Source organism: Giraffa tippelskirchi, chromosome 11 (assembly GCF_054371585.1).
Source record: "Giraffa tippelskirchi isolate mGirTip1 chromosome 11, T2T-mGirTip1v1.2.pri, whole genome shotgun sequence".
NCBI classification, from domain to species: domain Eukaryota; kingdom Metazoa; phylum Chordata; class Mammalia; order Artiodactyla; family Giraffidae; genus Giraffa; species Giraffa tippelskirchi.
The window spans coordinates 120,396,642-120,418,127 of record NC_137285.1 but is presented as its reverse complement, the minus strand read 5'-3'; the positions used below and the strand labels follow the sequence as shown (position 1 = coordinate 120,418,127).

The following is a 21,486-nucleotide window of genomic DNA, read 5'->3' as shown; positions in this document are numbered from 1 at the left end:
GCACAGGAAACACTGCCCAATATTCAGGAATAACCTAAATGAGAAAAGATTTTGAAAAAGAACAGATACATGTATTGGTATAACTGAATCACTTTGCTGTGCACCTGAACCTAGCACAAAATTGTTAATCAACTATGCTCCAATGTAAATTTTTTTGAAAACTGCTAAAACATACAACACAGGTTAAACTCAAGGTCATTATGTTGCATGGAAGAGACCAGATACAAAAGGCTATATATTGCATGATTCCGTTTTCATGAGGTTCCACATAGATAAAAACCAGCCCATGGTGATAAAAATCAGAATAGCGATTGCCTCTAGGATAGGAGGAAGCAGAAGGCACTTCCTCTGGTAAAAACATTCTATATATTGAGGGAAGTGTGGGTTACATGGGTGTCTACATATGTCAGAAGAAAGATTTTTTGGAGCATCAAGAAGAAATAAAGAATAATGAAAAAACAGGAATGCGTGTAAATTCTTCTTCCCATGAGTTTTTTATATCACATGCAATGCTTGAAACAAAAGTGATTACACCGACACTCAAGACAATAATATTTTAAAATAGGAAGAGTAGAGGGACCTAAATGGAATGAAGGTTTTACCACTAAAAGTGGCAAAATGTTGTTGCCAGTGGACTATGAATAATTGTCCACAATAATTTTTAATAGAGCAACCACAAAGAAAACTATACAAAGCCGTATACTCAAAAAGTAAATCATGAAAGAATCCTAAAAATGTTCAAGCAATCCACAGAAAGGCAAGAAAACAGAAACAGAGGACTGAGGCAAAGAAACAAACAGAAAACAAAGAATAAAATATCAGACTTAAGTCCCAACTCATTAATAACTACCTGAACTGTAAATAGTCTCAATGCACAAGCTAAAAAACAGAGATCAGCAAAGTGGACTAACAAAAAAAACCCAACTATATTCTGTTTACCAGAAATTCATTTCATGTTCAATGACATAGATAGGTTGAAAATAAAAGGAAAAAAAAAAAATATATATATATTATGCAAACATTAATTTAAAAAAAAAGCAGGAATGGCTTATATTAATAGCAGATAAAGTAGACTACAACGGGTTTCCCAGGTTGCTCAGTGGTAAAGACTCTGCCTGCCAATGCAGGAGATGCAGGAGTTCAGTTCAGTTGCTCAGTCGTGTCCAACTCTTTGCGACCCCATAAACCACAGCACACCAGGCCACCCTGTCCATCACCAACCGCCAGAGTCAACCCAAACCCATGTCCATCGAGTCAGTGATGCCATCCAACCATCTCATCCTCTGTTGTCCCCTTCTTCTCCTGCCCTCAATCTTTCCCAGCATCAGGGTCTTTGCAAATGAGTCAGCTCTTCACATCACGTGGCCAAAGTATTGGAGTTTCAGCTTCAACATCAATCCTTCCAATGAACACCCAGGACTGATCTCCTTTAGGATGGACTGGTTGGATCTCCTTGCAGTCCAAGGGACTCTCAAAAGTCTTCTCCAACACCACAGTTCAAAAGCATCAATTCTTCGGCACTCAGCTTTCTTTATAGTCCAACTCTCACATCCATACATGACCATGGAAAAACAATAGCCTGAACTAGATAGACCTTTGTTGGCGAAGTAATGTCTCTGCTTTTTAATATGCTGTCTAGGTTGGTCATAACTTTCCTTCCAAGGAGTTAGCGTCTCTTAATTTCATTGCTGCAATCACCATCTGCAGTGATTTTGGAGCCCCCAAAAATAAAGTTAGCCACTGTTTCCACTGTTTGCCCATCTATTTGCCATGAATGATGGGATCAGATGCCATGATCTTAGTTTCCTGAATGTTGAGCTTTAAGCCAACTTTTTCACTCTCCTCTTTCACTTTCATCAAGAGGCTCTTTAGTTCTTCTTCACTTTCTGCCATAAGGGTGGTGTCACTTGTGTATCTGAGGTTATTGGTATTTCTCCCGGCAATCTTGATTCCAGCTTGTGCTTCTTCCAGCCCAGCGTTTCTCATGATGTACTCTGCATAGAAGTTAAATAAGCAGGGTGACAATATACAGCCTTGACGTACTCCTTTTCCTATTTGGAACCAGTCTGTTGTTCCATGTGCAGTTCTAACTGTTGCTTCCTGACCTGCATACAGGTTTCTCAAGAGGCAGGTCAGGTGGTCTGGTATTCCCATCTCTTGAAGAATTTTCCACAGTTTATTGTGATCCACACAGTCAAAGGCTTTGGCATAGATGCAGGAGACAATGGTTCAATCCCTAGGTCAGGAAGATCCCCTGGAGCAGGAAATAGCAACACACTCCAGTATTATTGCCTGGAAAATTCCATGGACAGAGGAGCTGGCAGGCTGCAGTCCATGGGGTCACAAAGAGTCAGACACAACTGAGTAACTGAGCACACATGCATGCACAAAGCAAATATATTGCTAGTGACAAAGTGACATATTACATAATAATAAAAGTATCAATTAGCCAGGGAAATATAATGATCCTAAGTATGTACACACCAAACAACAAAGCCTCAAAACACATTAAGCATAAGCTGAAAGAACTGGGAAGAAAAATAGACAAATCACTATTATAGTTTAGGACTCTAACAGCCCCCTGAATTCTTCTATCTCTACAACTGATAAAACTACTAGACGGATTATGGACAAGGATGTAGGAGAACTGACCAACACAATCAAATAAGATCTGACTGACATATATAGAAGACCACCCAACAAGAGACCAAACTTGTTTTTTAATCAAGCATCCATGAAAAATTACCAAGATAGCCATTGTTATGAACCGTAAAACAAAACTTAGCAAATTTTTTCCAGTTTTATGGAGAAATAATTGACATACGTGATGCTAAAGCACACAGCATAAAGCAAACAGTCTGATGATTTGATTTACATACATTGTGAAATGATTATCAAATAGGTTTGAGTAAAATACATCTTCTCGTACAGATACAATTCAGTTCAGTTCAGTCTCTCAGTCATGTCCAACTCTTTGCGACCCCATGAACCGCAGCATGCCAGGCCTCCCTGTCCATCACCAACTCCCTGAGTCAACCCAAACCCATGTCCATTGAGTCGGTGATGCCATCCAACCATCTCATCCTCTGTCATCCCCTTTTTCTCCTGCCCTCAATCTTTCCCAGCATCAGGGTCTTTTCAAATGAATCAGCTCTTTGCATCAGGTGGCCAAAGTATTGGAGTTTCAGCTTCAACATCAGTCCTTCCAATGAACACCCAGGACTGATCCCCTTTAGGATGGACTGGTTGGATCTCCTTGCAGTCCAAGGGACTCTCAAAAGTCTTCTCCAACACCACAGTTCAAAAGCATCAATTCTTTGACACTCAGCTTTCTTTATAGTCCAACTCTCACATCCATACATGACCACTGGAAAAACCATAGTCTTGACTAGATGGACCTTTGTTGGCAAAGTAATGTCTCTGCTTTTTAATATGCTATCTAGGTTGGTCATAACTTTCCTTCCAAAGAGTAAGCATCTTTTAATTTCATGGTTGCAATCACCATCTTCAGTCAATTTGGAGCCAAGAAAAATAAACTCAGCCACTGTTTCCACTGTTTGCCCATCTATCTGCCATGAAATGATGGGACTGGATTCCATGATCTTAGTTTTCTGAATGTTGAGCTTTAAGCCAATTTTTTCACTCTCCTCTTTCACTTTCATCAAGAGGCTCTTTAGTTCTTCTTCACTTTCTGCCATAAGGGTGGTGTCATCTGCATATCTGAGGTTATTAAAAAGAAAAAAACAGGAAAAAAATTTCTCCTTGTGATTAGAACTCATAGAATTTACTCTCAACTTTCCTATATATCACACAGCTGTATTAGTTGTGGTCATGTTTTACATTACATCCCCAGGACTAACTTATATCTAAAAATTTGTACCTTTTGACCACCTTCCTCCAATTTCTCCTCCTCCCACCCTCCACCTCAGGTAACCAAAAATCTGATCTCTTTTCCTATGAGTTTGGGGGATATTTTCTTTCTTCTTTTGGTTGCTATTTTTTCTTTAGATTCCACGTATAAGTGAGATCATCTAGTCTTTGTCTTTCTCTGAGTTATTTCACTTAATGTAACACCTTCAAAGCTCATCCATGTTACCACAAATGGTAGGATTTCCTCACTTTTATGGCTAAATAATATTCCAGTGTGTGTGTATCTCACAACTTTATCTATTCATTCATTAACAGGCACTAAAGTTATTTCCTTGTGTTGGCTATTGTAAATAATGCTGCAGTGAACATGGGGGTATATATATATATACCAGTCTGTTGTTCCATGTCCAGCTCTAACTGTTGCTTCCTGACCTGCATACAGATTTCTCAGGAGGCAGGTAAGGTGGTCTGGTATTCCCATCTCTTTAAGAATTTTCCACAGTTTGTTGTGATCCACACAGTCAAAGGCTTTGGCATAGTCAATAAAGCAGAAATAGATGTTTTTATGTAAGTCTCTTGCTTTTTCGATGATCCAACGGATGTTGGCAATTTGATCTCTGGTTCCTCTGCCTTTTCTAAATCCAACTTGAACATCTAGAAGTTCACAGTTCACATACTGTTGAAGCCTAGCTTGGAGAATTTTGAGCATTACTTTGCTAACTATTGAGGTGAGTGCAATTTTGTGGTAGTTTGAATGTTCTTTGGCATTGCCTTTCTTTGGGATTGGAATGAAAACTGATCTTTTTCAGTCCTGTGGCCACTGCTGAGTATTCCAAATTTGCTGACATATTGAGTAAAGCATTTTCACAGCATCATCTTTTAGGATTTGAAATAGCTCAACTGGAATTCCATCACCTCCTAGCTTTGTTCATTCATAGTGATGCTTCCTAAGGCCCACTTGACTTCGCATTCCAGGATGTCTGGCTCCAGGTGAGTGATCACACCATTGTGGTTATCTGGGTCATGAAGATCTTTTTTGTATAGTTCTTCTGTGTGTTCTTGCCACCTCTTCTTTTTATCTTCTTCTTCTGTTAGGTCCATGCCATTTCTGTCCTTCATTGTGTCCATCTTTGCATGAAATGTTTCCCTTGGTATCTCTAATTTTCTTGAAGAGATCTCTAGTCTTTCCCATTCTATTGTTTTCCTCTATTTCTTTCCATTGATCACCGAGGAAGGCTTTCTTATCTCTCCTTGCTATTCTTTGGAACTCTGCATTCACATGGGTCTATCTTTCTTTTTCTCCTTTGCCTTTAGCTTCTCTTCTTTTCTCAGCTATTTGTAAGGACTCCTCAGACAACCACTTTGCCTTTTTGCATTTCTTTTTCTTGGGGATGGCCTCCTGTACAATGTCATGAACCTCCATCCACAGTTCTTCAGGCACTCTGTGTATCAGATCTAATCCATTGAATCTCTTTGTCACTTCCACTGTATAATCATGAGGGATTTGATTTAGGTCATACCTGTATGTATGTATGTATATATACAGCGGATTCACATTGTTGGACAGCAGAAACTAACACAACATTGTAAAGAAATTATACTCCAATTAAAAAAAAATTTTTTTTAAGCAGTATGATATTGGCAGAAAAGTAGACAAATAGATCAATGGAACAGAACTGAGAGCCTAGAATAAACCCAAGTACATACAGTCAACTAATATTTGACAAGGAAGCTAAGAATAGTCAGTGGAAAAAAGATAGCTTCCCACTAGCTAGCTACCTTACACATGGTAGTGTATATATGTCTATACTACTCTTTCAGTCCTTCCCACTCTCTCTTTCCCCAGTGTGTCTACTGTTTTGATAACTATAGAGTATAGCTTTATGATCTTCTTTCTCAGGATGTCTTTGGTTATTCAGGGTCTTTGTGATTCCTTACAAATTTTAAGAGGTTTTTTTTCTACTACTGTAAAAAAAAATGCTATAGGAATCTTGATAGAGATTGCATTGAATCTATAGACAACTTTTGGTAGTAATGACATTTAATAAAATTAATTCTTCCAATCCATGAACACATTTCCCATTTATCTGTGTCTTGTTCAATTTCTTTCGTCAATGTCTTATATCAATAGCTTTTAGAATAGAGATATTTCATCTTCTTAGTCAAATTTTTTCCTAATTATTTTATTTTATTGTTTTTGATGCTATTGTATATGAGATCAATTTCTTTTATTTCTTTTTCATAAAATTTGTCATTAGTACATAAAATGCTATTGATTTTTGGAAGTTAATTTTGTATCCTGCAAGTTTATTGAATTCATTGATCAGTTCTAATGGCTTTTTGATTGTTTTCAGGATTTTCTATATGTAAAATCATTTCATCTAAAAATAGAGACAATTTTGCTTCTTCCTTTCCACTTCAAATACCTTTTATTTCTTTTTCTTGCCTTCTTGTTCTAGCCAGGACTTCTAGTGCTATGTTGAAAATGGGTGCTGAGAGTGGCCACTACTATATAGTTTCAATTTTAGAGGAAAAGTTTTCAACCTTTCACCATTGAGTACAGTGAAAAGTTGATATGAGCTTGTCATATATGGCCTTTTTATGAGATATATTCCTTCTATGCCTAATTTGTTAAAAGTTTTTATCATAAGAGGATGTTGAATTTTGTCATGCTTTTTCTGTATCTATTGAGATGATGGTGTGATTCGTTTTTCATTTTATTAACATGATGTATTACATTGCTTAATTTGTATTTATGCTGAACCACCCTTGAATCCCTGGGAAAATCCTATAGTTGATCCTGGTCTGTGATCCTTTTAATGTATTGTTAAATTTGTTGCTAATATTTTATTGAGGATTTTTGCATTTATGTTCGGTTGACCTGTAATTCTCTTTTTAGTGCCTGTGATATCTTTGTCTGGTTTTGATATCGGGGTGGTGCTTGCCTCATAGAATGAGATAAGAAGCCTTCCTTATCCTGCAAGATTTTGGAATAGTTTGAATTTGATTTGCTGTACTTTATTGAGAATCTTTGCATTTATATTTATCAGGGCCTGTAGTTTTCTTTTTTAGTAGTGTCCTTTTCTGATTTTGTTATCAGAATTCTGGTCTTATGAAATGAGTTTGAGAGTTTTCCCTCCTCTTCAGCTTTTTTGAAAGAGTTTAAGGCCTGGGGTTAATTTTTATTTAAAATATTTGGCAAAAATTTACTAGTGAAACCATCCAGTCCTGGACTTTTCTTCATTGATAGAATTTTGATTACTGATTCAATCTCCTTACTAGTAATTGATCTATTCAGATTTTCTATTTTTTCCTGATCCTGTCTTGAATTATAAGTTATGCTTCTAAGAATTTTTCTATTTCTTCTAGGTTGTATAGTTTGTTGGTATAGTTATTCACAGTAGCCTCTTATATTCTTAGAATTTCTGTGGTATCCATTCTAATGTCTCCTTTCTATTTATATTGATTTGATCTCTTTTTTTCCCCTTGGTGAGTCTAGCTAAGGATTTATTAATTTATTTTTTCAAAGAGCTAACTTCGTTTGGTTAATATTTTCTATTTTCCTGTTCATTTCTTTCTGCTCTAATCTTTATTATTTTCTTTCTTCTGGTAACTTTGGGATTGGTCTGTTCTTTTTCCAGGTCCTGAAGAGGGAGAGTGAGGTTGTTTAAATGGAATTTTTCTTGCTTTTTAATGTAGGCATTTATTGCTGATATTCCCCCTTAGAACTGCTTTGGCTCATCCCACAAGTTCTGTCACATCCTAACTGTTTAACATATGTAAAACAGTACTACCATTTGTACTAGGTTCACATTCTTTCTCAAATGTTTCACTGATGAAGGTTTTAGTGTTGTGTCCCTACTCCTATTTTTTCCATAGTCCCTGTGATTTTGTTATTTTATCTTACATACTGTGGTGATTTTTAGACTATGTCTCATCATAGCAGAAAGAATTTTACTCAGTGGACTTGTGGTGGATGGTGAATCGTTTTCATTTCCATGGATACTGAAGACTTCTGAAACTGTAGGCACCACTGTTAGTCAGCAAATGCTGTCTGGGTGGCCATTTGGGCCAGCAGTTTTGTCCCACAATTAAGAGCAATAAATATTTGTTTATTGACAATCAACTACCAGATATTATGATAAGTGGTGGTGATATTGAGGCTAATAAGAAGCACTGCCTGTAGCTCTTTCAGTCTAGTGGAGGAAAGAGAGACAAGCAATTACAATGGAGGGGAACTGATGCTATTAAAGAATAAAGAAAGCAAGGTCTTTTCTCTCCAGGCATCAGTGAGTCAGCAAAGACCTCCCAGAGAGTTTCCTCTAACCCAGATCTTTCAATGCCAAAAGTCAGACTCTTTTATCATTGTCCCCATCTCTGCCTCTTTACTCTACTTCCTGAGTTACCCAGGCTACCGGAGGCAGAACAAGGAAGAGGTAATATGGCCCAGGTGGGAGGGGTAAGGGCCCTGAGGGAAGCAGGTAGAACAGCCACATAAAAGGCCCCACAGGCATCAGCCAAGGTGAAGAGAAGCTACAAACACATGATGCTTAGGACCTTTCCTCAGTCAAGTCTTCTGGGACTTTTTTTCCCCTTCATTTATCCAGCCAACCTTTATTAAGTTTCTGCTGTGGGCTAGGTCCTGGGAGAAACTGGTTCTACTCACCCTGCCTCCTCCACCACCAGATACTTCTTCCTCCTCTGGCTGCTAGTCTGTGTTGAGTGCCATTTCCTCCCCCTCTGTCACCTGCTCTGCCTCTGGCACCCCAGGAATGAGACTCAATTCTGCAATGTGATCCCCCTTCTGGAATGTGAAGAAGGAAAGGAGACAGAGAAGTTCCTTCCTTTGCTGCCATCTCTCTTTCTCCGTTGCTTCCCAGGCCTAACGTCAATTCTCCAGCCCGTGTTCAAGTTCACTACTTCAGCATGGAGTGAAGAATAAAAGAAGAACCCCACACCCCAAAAACCCACCAGGTTTTCTCCTATCATATCAGCCTTCCTACTTTGCTCCAGGTCCCTTCTGCCTCCTCCTCCTGTTTCTCCCTTTCTACTCTCTTCCTTTCTTCTTGGAGGGCTGGTGCCCAGAATGTTAAAGCTGGGCAACACATAAGATCATTGTGCCCACCCCTGCTGTAGAGCTGAGGAAGCTGGGTCCAGGAGTTCTGCCTCAGATACAGTCAGGAACAGGACCAGCCTGAGGCCTGATCCCCACCCAGCACTGGCTTTCTCTCCATCTACAGAGACTGACTCTACTTGGACTGTGAGGAGGAAAAAATTCATCTCAGCTCCACTCTCAGCTAAGCTCCAACTGGAGGGCTCCAGCTATTCTAGCACTGCAGCAGTGACACCCCTGCTTCACTTCCACTGTCCCCCTTTGCTACTCCAACACTCATGGACTTTCAGGCAAAAGGATTCTTCCACCCTAGCTAGGGTTGTGACCCTGATTATCCAAGGTTATATCCATATAACCCCAATCAAAGGTTACACCACTGCCTCCCAGCCCTGCTTAACTCCTACACATACATGGATGGATCTGTGCCACTGTGACATCCCCAACTCTCTCCCTTTGTCCTTTGTCCATCATGAGTCATGCTTCCATGAGCCCAAAAGCTCTGACCCCACAGGATGACAGAAGCTCCACAGCCCAACTCTACCTTCTCATGCCCAACCTTCTTCATACTGACTGGCATCCCAGGGCTAGGGGGTGCACAGGCCTGGCTGACACTGGTCTTTGGGCCCATGTATCTGCTTTCGCTGCTGGGAAATGGAGCACTGCTGGCAGTGGTGCAGACAGACTCCACACTGCATCAGCCCATGTTTCTGCTCCTGGCCACCCTGGCAGCCACAGATCTGAGCTTAGCCACATCTCTAGCTCCAGGGCTGCTGGCTGTGCTGTGGCTCGGGCCCCAGCCTGTGCCATACGCTGGCTGCCTGGTCCAGATGTTCTTTGTTCACGCACTGACGGCCGTGGAATCCGGTGTACTGTTGGCCATGGCCTGTGACCGTGCTGTGGCAGTAGGGCGTCCATTGCACTACCCCATCCTAGTCACCAAAGCCCGTGTGGGGTATGCAGCCTTGGCACTGGCACTAAAAGCTGTGGCTATTGTTGTGCCTTTCCCTCTGCTGGTTGCACGATTTGAGCACTTTCAAGCCCAGATCATAGACCACGCCTACTGTGCACACATGGCGGTGGTGGAGCTGGTGGTGGGTAACACACGAGCCAACAACTTGTACGGGCTGGTGCTTTCGTTGGCTGTGTCAGGTATAGATATTCTAGGCATCACGGGCTCCTATGGGCTCATCGCCCACACTGTGCTGCAGCTGCCTACCCGGGAAGCCCGTGCCAAGGCCTTTGGTACATGCAGTTCCCACATCTGTGTCATTCTAGCCTTCTATGTGCCTGGTCTCTTCTCCTACCTCACACACCGCTTTGGTCGTCACACCGTCCCCAAGCCTGTGCACATCCTTCTCTCTAACATCTATTTGCTGCTGCCACCTGCCCTTAACCCTCTCATCTATGGGGCCCGCACCAAGCAGATTAGGGACCGGCTCCTAGAAATCTTCACATTCAAGAAAAGCCAGTTCTAATGGGCAGTGAAAACAAGGGAGCCTGAGGGTGGGAGAGGGGGGACATTCAGAGGAGTTTAGGGTCTGGAGATGTAGATGATGTCATCTTTGTCCCATGATCTGTGTATGACTGTGACAATCACTCAACAGATATTTGCTGTGAAGTCTCTGTGTACCAGTGGCATCTGTAGACTGGTCTAGCCATGCATCCTGCTTGAGAGGAGACACAGGAGATGGGCAACCACGTTGCCATGCAGAGGAGGTGAGAAAAGGTACCAGGGAATAATCATGGGATCACAATACACACGATTTAACTTAAAACCACCCTCCTCCTTCTCTCCCAACTCTGCTCCATCATTTTAACCTAAGTCTTCCCACTTTCCCACACCAAAGCTTCTCTACAGATCCTAGAGAAGGGGGTCTGGAAGAGTGACCTAGAGGGGGTCTGGAAAGAACAGCCTCTGGAAGCAAGTGCTTGGGCACCTGTCTGGGATTATAGCCCTCCCTCTATGCCTGAAGCCTGATTCTGTTTTCAGTCTATCCTTTGGGAAGGAGTTAAGGAGGCTTATTCCCCACTTTCTGATAATTGGGATAAGGTGCCCTGGATTCCCAAATTTTTCCAAGACCCTGATCCTGAAGACATACATTCTCAGTTCAGAGAGCCTTCTTGGTCTCTACATGTAAACCACTATTCCCCTTACCCTCACTGCCCTGAAAAAGTCTCAGATATTGATGACTAGAACTTCTCTCCCTGGGCCTGTAGCTTCAGGGGTCAGGGGTTCAACTGAAAGAAATTGTGATAGCCCAGAAAATCATTGTAACCACTTTACCTGTTTGCCAGAGATCATTATCTTCTCTTACCAACATGCCCTTTTGTGCATCTTCAAATAAGAATATAGACTTCTCAAATAAAATTTTCATCAGCACCCCCATTTGTCTTGGCCAGCATTATGAGAAGCACACAATGTTGGTGCAATATGATGAAACAGGAATATTTCACACTGCTGTGGCTGCCAGAGAACAGAGATATTAAACAGGAAGTGTCATGGTGTTGCCTAACATGGGATTCACTTTCTGCTAAAAAAAAAAAACCTCCACACTGCAAGGACCTTGCACAGAAAAATCTTTCATGCCAGCATTAAGTCTGGGTGCGTGGTCAGTCATGTGTTCAGCTGTGTCCAACTCTGCGACCCCAGGCACTCTAGCACACCAGGCTCTTCTGTCCATGGACTTTCCCAGACAAGAATACTGGAGTGGGTTACCATTTCCTCTTCCAGGGGATCTTCCCTACCCATCTCCTGCGCTGCAGGAGGATTCTTTACTGCTGAGCCACCAGGGAAGCCCAGCATCGTCTAGAATGAGTATATTCTCATATAAAAGGTAGGGAGACACTGTTACGTGGTCAGAGAAAGCTGTGGGCTGCACAGCCAGACCTAAGCTCTCCGGGAAAATGATCATAACAGTGGGTACTGGAGTTAATCACAAAGACCTGAACTGGAGCAATCAGACCACTCAGCACAGGCAGCTGGACTGAGCACCACGGGATGCCACACAGGAGGCTGTGGATCTGAAAAAAAGCAAGTGATGCCATCTCCAGGTCCTCATCAACAAGTAGCTACAGAGATAGCCTAGAAACTGTGTGATTTTCAGAGTATTGTCACACTGAAGCCAAGTGGACAAGGCAAATCCAGTTTTTCTCAGCCAAGTGTGGACTCAGTCATTCTCAAGGCTAAACTTTTTCATGAAGTTCTGAGGTAAAAAACCATCCAGGCAATGATTTTGCAGATAACTTTGATAAAATTCTAACCCTAATGGGTCATCGGTATTTTAAGATGTACACATCCTTCTCTTAGTGAAACCTCCTCCAAAAAATCTATATTGACAAAATAATTAGAGATGTGAACAAACATGTATGCAGTAAGATATTTATTACAACATTATTATAAAGAAATATAAAGAAATGTGTGACAGTCCTGTGTCACACACACACACACGCACACACGCACACCTTCCCCTTCTGGTACATGAAAAGGGAAATCATATGCAGCCGATGTTCAAAAGCAATGAATCCTGTTCCCCGGCCACCACAGGAAGCCTCTCTTCTAAGGCACCTCATCCTGTGGCTGTGCACAACTCCCAAGGCAGCTGAGTCCAAAGCCGTACACTGTCCACTCTAAGTCGAAAAGTCCACCCCCTTGGACATTTGTATTTTGTTTTGGATTGAGATTGCATACATACCTACCATGTGGTGTGTTTAGAAGGCTTTTCTGGCATGCTTACTCCTCCACAACAACCTGAGAACAATTATAAGCCCATAATCCCTTATCTACAATTCCAAAATAAAAAAATCTCTGAAGAAACCATAGTTTGTTCATAACTTTGACCCAAAATCTGGCCTGACCCGTCACGATCATATTTATAATATTTATTTATCTCACTTAGTGTGAATATTCATACATTTAGCTACAGAAACATTGATAGATTTGATTACAGTAGGGCACTGCCCTGAATCTCACTGGGGTATTCCTTTACGTATCATAAAGGCACTATATTCCCTTTCTAAAATCTGAATCATCCTGAATTCCAAAACATACACATCCCAAAAGATTTCAAATAAGGGATTAGGGACCTGTAGGATTATCCCTGTAGCCCAAGAGAAGTGAAGAGACCTGTTAGGACTCTTTGTCACTCTGAAGTCTTTGCTATCAACACCATTCTATACTACCCTAGAAGTTCTTGCAGAAAGCAGCATTGTTCTCTGGATAACAGCCCCCATCTGTTTGTTCCCCTCATGCTCTCCACTCTGGTCACTCCTTAAATACACTGATGAGCTGTGCCCCTTTCCCAAGGGAAACCACAGAAGGTGCTACAGTGGTGGAAAAACCCATGAACAGGATATGGCCCAAATAGCCCAGTCCTTGGGCTCATCAACTCCACCCAGAACTCAGCTGTCATCTCTTTTCCTTCAACAATTTTCAGTCTCAGATTCTATGTGCCAAAAGGAAAGACAGATTTACTTAGGATAGGGCAATAAGGGATTAGGGAGTCTGGAGAATCATGGTAATCGGATAGCAAGAGAGAGAAGACAGAGGTGTAAGATTCTGGCCAAGGAGTTGAACTGTACCCAATTTCGCCTCTGAGCCCCAGCTATGAACAAAAATCCGAAAAGAGAGCCTCATCTGATATCACCAAGAGCACATCATCCCTGCACCTGCTTCATCCACCTGCTTCTCAATCTGGATCCCCCCCGCCAGGAGACAGATGTGCATTACTCCCTGCCTCTGTCTCCCAGCAGCTCTCACTGTCTCTGTCCCTCTGCATCTGTCTCCTTGCACTGATGGCCAGCCTTCCCCCATGCATCTTGTCCTTGTCTGCTCTCTACCTCTGTCCACCTCACTCAGAATTCCTTTCTAAGAGAAAAGAGGTGCCAACTATACTTTATGAGGTGACCTCTCCTCATCAACCATAATTAAAAATGTGTCAAAGGGGCATCAGAAGGAAGAGACTTGGTTTCACGTAACAAGAAACTTGGGATTTCTGGTTTGGTCTACTGCAGCTCTTCTCTCATCCTACCCATTTCCTTTTCACCACACCGCATTGTACTTCCACCTGCACACAGCTCTCCCAACACACTCAGGTGAGCAGAAGGAACATGTTGATCTCTCCCTTCTCCAAAAAGAACTACTGGTTAATGGTTAAAGCTGGAGTCAGGCAGGCATGGATTTGAATCCCAGATCCTCCAATAACTCACTGTATGCCTTGCACTAAATTTATTTAACCTCTCTGAGCCTGTTAATTCACCCATAAAATGGAAATGACACTACCTACTTCAAGGATTACTAAAAGGATTCACTAAGATAATTCATTTGAAGTGTTTGGAATAGTCTCTAACACAATTTTAACAAATATTTGAATATTAATTCTTCTCCTGGACCATGACGCATGCTCACTGTCAAACCTTTGCTCAAAGACCTGATATCCTAGCTCTGTCTAAGAAGACCAACCCTCTCCTGTGGCCAGTCACTGCTCCTCTAGGAAACTTGTTCTGGCAACACTCTCTCCCACTATGGTAGGACCCTTCCCAGTGCCCCATACTCATATCACCTCAGCCAGCTCAGACAATGGCCAACTTTGTGAGGTAACCTTACATGCTGGGGAGGGATAGGGGAGGATCTGCCCCACATGCTAGGGGTCTTCGCAGGCACACAGGAGTGGAGTGGGAAAGTAGCTACTATAAAGACTCTCTAGAGTGGTTCTTCTCCAGGGAAAAAACCACTCTTCTTCAGCAAAACACCAGGCTGAGATTTTGGGCAGAGACACAAGTGAAAACCAAAGATTAGGGCCATAAAGAGTATCCACCAGATACAAAGCAGCCTATGAAAGGGAACAGAGGATGAAGAAAATTTTTCTTAAATTTACCTTGGAAATTCTGGCTCCCTGAAAATTCTCTCCAGTTACTAAGGCAACATTACCCCAATTCGATTCTTATCCTCCACACTGTCACTGCTTAGCTTGGCACCCTCCTACACACACCTGGTTTTTATTGCAATTGTAACCCACTCATTAATAATGGGTTTCAACCTAGGCTGCACATTAGAATTGCCTGGGAGCTTTTAGAATTCCTGATGCCCAGGCATATTCCTGACCAATTAAATAAAAGTCCTTGGGCACTGGATCCAGGTACTAGTAATTTCTAAAGTTTTCAGTTAGTTCCAAACTACAGCCAAGGTTCAGAGCCACTGCTTTGTTCTCAGTTTAAGTCCTGATCTGTGCTTCTCCCATGTCTTTCAAGACCCCAATCCAACCTCACAAAGAAGTCATTTGCAACTGACAACAGAGCATTGCAAATTGCTTTAAGGAGGAAAGGCTTGATCCTGTTTCCTTAAAGAATTCAGACCAAGAACTACACACACACACATAAACACATCCTAATGGATACCTGATGGAGAAGACAATGGCACTCCACTCCAGTACTCTTGCCTGGAAAATCCCATGGACAGAGGAGCCTGGTAGGCTACAGTCCATGGGGTCGCTAAGAGTCGGACACGACTGAGTGACTTCACTTTCACTCTTCCCTTTCATGCACTGGAGAAGGAAATGGCAACTCACTCCAGTATTCCTGCCTGGAGAATCCCAGGGACGGTAGAGCCTGGTGGGCTGCCATCTATAGGGTCACACAGAGTCGGACACAACTGAAGCGACTTAGCAGCAGCAGCAGCAATGGATACCTGAATCTTCCTCCCCTACTGAAGCAGGAGAATGAACGGGTTGACTAAAAAGTATGCACTCAGGTTGTGGGTACAGTGAGGTTATGAAAGTGATTGCCCTCTCCCCACCCAAGGCCCCAACACCCAGCAGGACCTCTATGACCTCATGCTGCAGTAGGTCAGAGTCTGGCACCTGGGGCCTTACCTCTCTGGGCAGCTTGGGGTTCCTGCAGCAGCCACTGCCCTGCCTAACCCCTCCCACACCCCATTATGTTGGTTGGTACCCCCCACCTGCTGACACTGGATGAAGCTGATGCCACCTGGACTCTCATCAAAGATAAGGTAGGAAAAGAGGGCAAAAGAGGAAACAACACAGTGTCAACTATATAGGTCTCAGCAGCTTGTAAGTAGGAAGAGATTGGATGGGTGAAGACAATAATAGCTAATATTAACTCAGCGCTGTCTTCTAAGTGAGGCACTGCACTAATGTCCAGTTTGATTACAACTGCAAAAACAGTAAGAAAGCTTCCTTGAAAGACAAGGGATGGGGAGCTATGAGAGTAGGAAGAAGTGCTATGTCGGGGATAGACTTAGAAGGTCAAGAAGGCTTCCTGGAGTGAGTGACATTCTAGCTCTACAAGTAGAAGTTATTCACATGGAGGGAAGAGGAATACCTGGCACATAAAGAGTGCGTAAAAAACACCTAAATGGGGAGGGGGGGGCGGGAGTGAGTGAACAGTGTACTAACGAAAGGTAGAATATGTGCAAAAGCCAAGAAAGGGAAAAGAAAAATGTGTATTAGTGGACTGCAAATAGTTCTCTGGAACAGAGTTCAAAGAAGTAGTGATGAAAATGAGGAAGAAGAGGTACAGGGGCTAATGGTGAAAGGCCTTTTACATTTTCTAAAGAACCTGAACCTTACCTTTGACCTCTTCACAGATACGCCCTCCAGTTTAACTTTCACAGAATGAGAAACTTGGGTTTTGAACCAAAATATACAGATTTTCAGGAGCAGGCAGATTTCAGCTCTATCTGAGTTGCCAGTGTCCAAAAAACCACACCAAATTTTGATGGCTACTAATTTCTGAGATTAGAGAATTCAGGGATCAATTCTGGTCACGTTCTCTGAATTAAAGTGAATCTGAAGCATTTGCAGAAGGCAACCCACCAAGTTTAAAACAATCATCTTGAAGTGCCCAGCAAACTCAAAGCAGCCTTAATGGCACGTAACTCCCATTTGAAATGGAGTACTTACTCACCACAGAGGTCGGCTTCCCAGGCAGAAAGAGAAGAACCAAGGTCCTCCCAAGAATGAGAGCAACTAATCTCAGCAATGGGAAAGGATGGTCCTGATCAATTGGGGTGAAGTAAATGAGGTCTTTAACTATCAGAAAGCTACACCAGCTCTGAGAATCAGAAAAACTCCCTGTCCTATTTAAATGGAAAATTGTCAGGGAAGTCAGGGTAGAGACATGCAGGATAAATCACTGGTGATACGTGACAAATTCAAGGAGTAGGACACATTTGAGTGACCTGGTTTCCTCTCTCCAGAACTGCTGAGTTAGTGGGCACTTGTAGAACATCTCACTAAGCAGGATGTGGCTCAAGGGCTCCCTATTCAGAATTCAAACCACCAAGGTACCTCCAGGAAGATAATCTTCCACCATCACTTTCATGGGCTGCCCCTGGGAGAGGCTAAATTTGCAGGCCTCCAAGTCCTCAGAACTTCCGCCCAGAAGTGCAGTAGAAGCAGGTAGTGGTCTCAAATGGTGACTCTGCCAAGAACACACTCACCCTAGCACAGAGCTGAGCACTTTATTATTCCTACTTTAGGATAACATTGGGGCCCTCAAGGTAAGAATAAGGGCCTAATAAATTTCCATGGCAAAAACCAAGCACAAAAAGGCCAAGACAAGGACCAAACCAAGAGGAACTGTGATCCAAAAAGGCCTATTGGAACTAGTATCACAAACATGAGGCCTCAAATCCACACAAGAACTATCCTTCAGTTCAGGCAGAAGATGTATAAGGGGTTATAGACCTAGTAAAATAAGCATGGACTTCCAAACCTATTTGTGTATCCACTCTTGGTTAATAACAGCACCCATCTAACCAATCACCTAAGAATAATCGTTGAGTAAGCCTTTTCCCTCACCCCTTAAGTGACCAAGTCCTACTAATTCTATAACCTAAGTATCTTCCCCAGGGTTTTACTTCAGGGCCTTACCATGTCTTGCCTGGAATTTTACAATGCTCTTAACTGACTTTTCTCTATTTTATGCCTTCTTAGACAAAATTAACTTTCTAAAATGCCTACCTGAACCGTGCTCCTCCTAACCAGAGCCCTTCAAGTGGCTTCCCACTGTCCTCAGGATAAAATTCCCATCAGTTAGCACACACGTAAAGCCTTGAATAATTAAGCTCCTGTATCCTGTCCCTCTCCATACCCTACACTTAATATGAAACTATATGTTCCTGACTATGCCCCTCTTAGTTTGTAAGTTCAAGTTTTTTCACTGGCTGTTCCCTCTGCCTGGACTGACCATTTTCTTAGCTTACTAATTCCCTCAAAGCTAAAGTATTACCACCTAGAAACTATCTTTGATCCTCTTCAATCAAAGACAAAGGCTGTTAAATCATCTGCTCTGCAGTTTGCTGTCCGAGCTGTTTTAGGACAAGGACAAAGTCTCTTGTATCTAGCAGAGGCTGGCACACAGCAGACATTCAGGTTTTGCTATAGGGAAGAACTGGGAGACAAGCAAGAAGCACCACACTTTGAGCATGTTGTGGAGTGTAAAGAACAGTGACAGTGGGAGGGTCCATCCAGAGCAGGCTACCAGGTTAACTCCTAACCTGGTCCCTAACTCAGTCCCTGACCTATATACTGACTGCCCGCAGGTTATCGAGGAGCGCTTTGGGCCCAATGTAGTGGCAGTACCTTTTCTGTCTGATGCAGCCTGCTATGACCTACTGGGTGTTCTAGTGAAACAGTCCCGCCCAGCCCACAGCCGCCTGGCTCTGCCAGGTCGGCAGGGCCGGCGGGCACTACAACCAGTGGGGCTGCTACCAAACCTCCTGGAACAGGCAGGCTCTGAGGGTGCCTTCGCCCACTGCACTCGAGAATACTCACCCAACAGCCGGGCAGAGATAGCCTATGAAGAAATGCGACTGCTGGATGGGCAGCCCTGCCGGATCCGCTTACACATGGGGGGTCTACGCAAGAAGATGGCCTTCCTGCTGCTGCCACCAGGGCAGGTGAGCCTACAGCAGTCTCTTCCCTGGCTCCGAAGCACCCACAGCATCTACATCATCTACCAGGTCTTCTCCTGTTCCTGGCTACAGCTGGGGCTGCTGCCGACAGCCCATGAGCCCCAGCTGCTCCGGTTACAACGGTCACTGCCTATTGCCTTCTCCTGCCTCAAGTTTTCACTGCAACCCAAGGGAGTGCTGGGACCACAGAAGCCCCTGATCAAAGACCCATTGCCCCAGGGGGCCAGCTGGGCCAGACCCAACCTTAACATCATGCCACCTCTGGCCCCTACATCAGACTCTGATGATATCCCCGAAGCTGCTGATATGCCCCCACCTGTCCCAGCCCCACCTACGCCACCTCCCCAGGAAGGGCCAGAGGGCAGACCAACCAGATTCTCCTACAAGGGCCGAAACCCCTTCCGAAGGGGGCCCCAGATGCTGTCAGGTACTGCTAGAGGAAATGAAGATGAGGTGGCTGGGATACGGTGGAGGGGAAGCACATGGGGAGGAATGTGTGGGCCACACATAACTCCACACTGGACCCTGGTCAAGGGGATGGAGTGAGGGAGCCAGGGGAGGGTGAGACGGAAGCATGGTCCTGGTGAGGGGGTGGGTACAGCACAGAAGACCAGAGGGAGGGACCAGGGAGGCAGAAAGACCAGGGCACGAGTCAAGCTGTGACTATCCCCAACCCTGGCAGAGAACTGGCTCTTCAGCCCCCGCAGCCCCCCACCAGGAGCCCAGGGTGGGGGCCCCGGGGACCCCGATCGGCACTCCATGTCCCTGCCCCTGCTGCAGGGTCTATCCTCGGAGTTCGACAGCGACGAATGAAGCTGAGGCGAAAGATGCAGGGGGCGAGGCCCCCAAGATCTGACATGGGGTACTGGTCCCCAATAAACTTCAACTGCTGCTCCCCCAAACATCCTGGGCCCATGCTGCTTCTTCCTGTGGGGGTCTGGAAGAGGAAAGTCCCAGCTTTTTTCCCTAGGCTTCCTGTCCCCTCACCCTCTAAAGGCATAAGAAGTATCTTGAAACCTTGGCATCATGTCCTCACCAGAGACAAAACACCCTGACCACTTCCCCATCTATTTACAACTTTCTTGGGGCCCCAGCCCCACAGATAAAGAGTGGGAAAGAAAAATGGGCACAGAATAGAGATTTCCCTTTTATACATATTGCAACAAGTTCTCCAGAAAACATTCATCAGAAATAAATTAAAAAGTCCTCTTGCCACTGCCTCCAAACATAAAAAGGAGCCTACACCCTGGCCCCAGCCCAGACCAGTCAAGGCCCTGATTGTCCATGGAAGAAAGTTAAGGATTGAGGGGCCCGAAGCCTGAGACAGAAGGGCCAGACCCCTCCTCAGAAGTATCCAACAAGAAAGGCGAGGTGACAGCGTGCGCCTGGGAGATGGCAGCCAACTCCTTGAGAAACTCAGGGAAAATGACTGCACAGTAGACAGCATTCTTGACTCGCAGAGCCTCACCTTGGCGCTCAGGGGCCCCACCCCGGGGGGGTAGGACGGGGGTCGAAGGCCCAGGGGAGCCCCCACCTAGGCCAAGTCCCGTGCCACCGTCTCTCCCAGGCTGGAGAACCATCTGTGCCGCCTGCCGAGCCCTGGTTGGACTGTGTGCATGCCGCAGGAGTAGCTCCCCCAAGGATGGCCTCCGGCTCTTCACTGGGAACAAACAGGAGTGTCGGGAAGGTGCTGAGGTCAGGCAGAATCCCTTGGCCTGGGAGAGGAGAGTTCCCCACCCCACCCCACCCCCACCTCCCAGGTTCATGAACTTCTCAACTAGGACTCTTAACACCTAAGTGCTGCCTGCTCAGCCTCCTTCCCTCTATCCAGCCTTCCCACCACTCAAGCATCATGCTCAGTCTTCAGTCAGTCAACCCTTCAGACACTTCATTCCCAGACAGGACCCCTCCCTTCTCCAGGTCCCTTTACCTTGAGGGGTTCTCTTACTGCTCCTCCCTTTCCAATCACTATTCTACATCACTAAGCTCTTTCTCCCCAGTCTGTAGCATGCCCTTACTTCCTGCTCCCCAGCACTCTGCTGTACTAGAGTCGAACACTTCCCCTTTCCCCTTGCCCATCTGTGACACCTCAGCCACATCCTCTGCTCCTTCAATACCCACAGGGACTATAAATGCAATCAGAGTTCAGTGACTTTATCAGACCTGTCATACACCACTGTCTCTCCAAGATCTTGTCTCCTGTGCTAACACTTGGCCTTCCACCAATCCCTTTCCTATAACCACCAAAGCTACCCTCCCACTGGTTGGGGCCAGACAACTTCATGTCAGTTCAAATGAACCACTGAAAATACTGCCTTCTCTCCTCTAATTTCCTGCCGAGACTCCTGGCCCTGGATGTATTCTTGTCCCTGCTCAGACCTAGGGCCTAGACTCTAGGGATCTAGTCTCCAGATCATATCATTCCCATTCTCTCCCTCTAACACTGAGGACAGAGATACACTAGATATATTAAATGTGGCTTTCAGAGCCCATTACAACCAGGTTCACACACTTCCTCCCACCTCTTCTAGAGATTCTACAGAGCCCTCGGCTTTGGCATCCACATCTATCT

At 44.3% G+C, this 21,486-nt stretch overlaps 3 protein-coding genes across 55 annotated transcripts in view; 2 read left to right on the top strand and 1 right to left on the bottom strand.

Moving 5' to 3' along the window:
- Positions 1 to 2,781: 2,781 nt before the first annotated feature.
- FHIP1B (FHF complex subunit HOOK interacting protein 1B) overlaps positions 2,782 to 21,486 on the bottom strand; it is a 45,049-nt gene continuing 26,344 nt past the window's right edge. For 45 of the 50 annotated variants that reach the window (XR_014068700.1, XR_014068702.1, XR_014068701.1 and 42 more), the window contains one exon: positions 20,049 to 20,574. Coding sequence is in view for 45 of the 50 variants with exons in the window: in XM_081540972.1 (XP_081397098.1) it covers positions 20,210 to 20,574 (365 nt within the window). In the remaining 5 variants the exon portion in view is untranslated. Of the gene's footprint in view, positions 3,721 to 7,440; positions 11,448 to 20,048; positions 20,575 to 21,486 lie in introns of those variants that run through there. The other 5 variants (XM_081540990.1, XM_081540991.1, XM_081540993.1 and 2 more) reach the window with 3 other exon arrangements.
- Positions 9,496 to 10,458, top strand: OR52W1 (olfactory receptor family 52 subfamily W member 1). Its single transcript, XM_081541046.1, has one exon. The coding sequence runs from the start codon at positions 9,496 to 9,498 to the stop codon at positions 10,456 to 10,458; it is 963 nt and encodes a 320-aa protein (XP_081397172.1).
- On the top strand, positions 15,856 to 20,127 carry C11H11orf42 (chromosome 11 C11orf42 homolog). 4 transcript variants are annotated; one of them, XM_081541042.1, is made up of 3 exons: positions 15,856 to 15,986; positions 18,543 to 19,341; positions 19,695 to 20,127. In XM_081541042.1, the coding sequence occupies exons 1-3, from the start codon at positions 15,915 to 15,917 to the stop codon at positions 19,967 to 19,969; spliced, it is 1,146 nt and encodes a 381-aa protein (XP_081397168.1). In that variant the 5' UTR covers positions 15,856 to 15,914; the 3' UTR covers positions 19,970 to 20,127. The 4 variants fall into 4 exon arrangements, with proteins under 4 accessions (XP_081397168.1, XP_081397167.1, XP_081397171.1 ...); XM_081541041.1 differs by having other exon boundaries at positions 16,584 to 19,341; positions 19,695 to 19,974; XM_081541045.1 differs by having other exon boundaries at positions 19,597 to 19,816.

Excerpts from the sequence above, each read along its gene's own strand:
- OR52W1 (XM_081541046.1), top strand. The coding sequence starts at position 9,496 with ATGACAGAAGCTCCACAGCCCAACTCTACCTTCTCATGCCCAACCTTC.
- C11H11orf42 (XM_081541041.1), top strand. The coding sequence starts at position 18,426 with ATGTTGTGGAGTGTAAAGAACAGTGACAGTGGGAGGGTCCATCCAGAG. Across the intron at positions 19,342-19,694 it reads GGGGCCCCAGATGCTGTCAG|GGTCTATCCTCGGAGTTCGA; the intron begins GTACTGCTAGAG and ends CCCCTGCTGCAG.